The sequence below is a fragment of the Miscanthus floridulus genome, chromosome 17, assembly GCF_019320115.1.
Source record: "Miscanthus floridulus cultivar M001 chromosome 17, ASM1932011v1, whole genome shotgun sequence".
In the NCBI taxonomy this organism is placed as follows: domain Eukaryota; kingdom Viridiplantae; phylum Streptophyta; class Magnoliopsida; order Poales; family Poaceae; genus Miscanthus; species Miscanthus floridulus.
The window spans coordinates 32,867,760-32,869,903 of NC_089596.1; the positions used below are offsets into that span (position 1 = coordinate 32,867,760).

The 2,144-nt window shown below is 51.3% G+C and overlaps 1 protein-coding gene across 1 annotated transcript; it reads right to left on the reverse strand.

The window, feature by feature from the left end:
- Positions 1 to 523: 523 nt before the first annotated feature.
- Positions 524 to 1,156, reverse strand: LOC136515510 (uncharacterized). The gene is made up of 3 exons (XM_066509078.1): positions 898 to 1,156; positions 654 to 758; positions 524 to 582 (listed from the first exon to the last, which is right to left on the reverse strand). The coding sequence occupies exons 1-3, from the start codon at positions 1,154 to 1,156 to the stop codon at positions 524 to 526; spliced, it is 423 nt and encodes a 140-aa protein (XP_066365175.1).
- Between the last annotated feature and the right edge of the window lie 988 nt (positions 1,157 to 2,144).

Consider the following 2,144-nt stretch of genomic DNA (forward strand, 5'->3'; position numbering starts at 1 on the left):
CGTTACGGATCATGACCTAACTAAGGCATCAAGTTTAGTGAAAACTAACTGATCGAACATAGCTTATATTACGCACAACTACATCGGGTTGATAATACGAAGATTCTTCATAGCCAGATAGATCAAGTATTACAGGCGGTAATATCCAGGCAGTTCGTTAAGCTTCGCCAACAGTTTCTGTTTCGCTAAACAGGTTTATATCACCGACAAGCACTTTCGCCACATCCTCAATGTCATCCTCCAGCTGCTGGGTTTGTGCGTCGCTCAGCCCATCGGTGAACCCACCACCTATCGACTGGATGTCGACGGACGGATAATGGGACCAAACCACTGCAAGGGCATGAGTAGCGGCGGTCAAAACGGCATCGCGGTTGAAGTTTTTGAAGTTCTCCCATGCTGCCTTGCATCTCTGAACGATGGTGTCTGGTCCTTGCTGCCTACCATCAGGACGGGGCACCGGTTCAACATCGACGCAGTCGAGCACTGGTTTTATTGCGGCAGTTATAGTGTTGAAGTTGTCCTTCTAGACTTTGGCTTCCTGCACCAGCACATCGAACTGTGCCTTGGTTTTATGTCGATAATCTGCAAGAATTACAATGGTTCGTCATGGAAAAAAAGTATTACGGCGTCACTTCTGATCAGGGGAAACCTACCTTTCAATTCTTCGGACAGTTTGTCGGCTCGCTCCGATTCCTTCGTTTTCTCTTGTCGGATTTGTTCGATGGTCTGGCGAAGCTGGTTGAGTTCTGCATCTTGCTCTGCAAGCACAAAAGATAAGAAATAGAAAAAATATACGGCCACTTACTGCAAAGCACATTATGTGAAAAAGAATACCGGATTTAAGCTTGGATACATCCTCCAACTGCTAGCACTTTCGGTCGAGCTGCTCAGTTTTACTATCGAGTTCTCTGTTTTTCTTGCTCAACTGTTCGGACATTTTCTTAAGTTCCTCGGATACAATCGCCAGCTCCTCGGATGTCTTCTTCAGCTGCTCGGATGAAGCCATTAGTCGCTCGGACAGAACCCCATTCTGATGTTCAAGGTCCCGTGAGTTCGACTCCGCAAGGTCCCACTCGCGTTGGGCCCTCTGAATACTTTTCTCCGAAAGACTTAAAGCCTCCCGGAGTATCTTATTTTCCTCGGCGAGGGGCTCCATCCTCTTTATCAGTTGGTGCCGTTGATCGGCTGTCCGAGCTATCCCCTACGGATTAACAATGAAAGAGATAAACCTTGATCTTCCGACAACATATATCGGTGTTATTGGCGCGGCACTCACCTCGATTTGAGTCATAACTCTAGCGACGACGAATTTCAACCTCTTTATCTCCCTGGTGGTGTTTTCTTCCTCGACGACTACCACCTCTTCCCCATGTTTCTAGAGAATCCGGACGGACTAGGGCTTAGGTGCGGCACGCTCGATCTCCACGACCTTGTCCTCCTCCGCCGTCGCTTGAGGCACCACCAGGGGGCTCCGTGGTTGGACTACCGCTCTGACCACTCCTGGCATCCCTGTGGGTGACGACGTTTGCTCCTCAGCCATTGACGGAGTCACATCTGTAACCTTTGGCGCATCAACAACAGCCGCAGTTTCCGCTTCCAAGGTAACGGCTTTTTCGGTCGTAGCCAAGGTTGCGGTCGCCGACGCGCCGGTCGTGTGCGCCAACGATTCACCATCGCCAGGTCTGCTGGGAGCGGTGGCTGGCCCGTTCTCTGTTCGTCGAGCACTAGGGGACTCCCGGATGGGAGCAGTCGTCGTTTTTTCTTCTGAGGTCATGGGCCTCGGCGTCGCACTGCGTAATATTGGCTTCTCAGTAACAAGGAGAAATCAAGGAACAATATTATTACTCCAAGGCAAATATACTTACGGTTTGGTCTTCCGATTGATTTTCTTGAATCGGCGATGCCTGCCTGACCCCCCAGGCACGGCTACTTGGTCAACTTTATGGGAGGACTCCTACGCCTCTGCAGTGGGCTGCCACTCTTCTTGGTGCCCGGGGGCACCCCCTTCTGTGCGTTGTTCGGGGACTTCGGTAGTTTGCATCACCGAGACGTCCGCCGTTGCCCGACCATAACTTTCCCGTGATCGATGCTTGGGAGCGTCAGCATCCGTCGGTGCCTCCATCGTGCTCAGCGGAAGCGCTGGC

Bases quoted from the DNA above. Each gene is read 5' to 3' on its own strand.
- LOC136515510 (XM_066509078.1), bottom strand. From the start codon at position 1,156: ATGGAGCCCCTCGCCGAGGAAAATAAGATACTCCGGGAGGCTTTAAGT. The intron at 759-897 runs GTAAAACTGAGC...TTGTGCTTGCAG, and splicing joins GAAAAACAGAGAACTCGATA to AGCAAGATGCAGAACTCAAC. The intron at 583-653 runs GTAGGTTTCCCC...TAATTCTTGCAG, and splicing joins ACTGTCCGAAGAATTGAAAG to ATTATCGACATAAAACCAAG.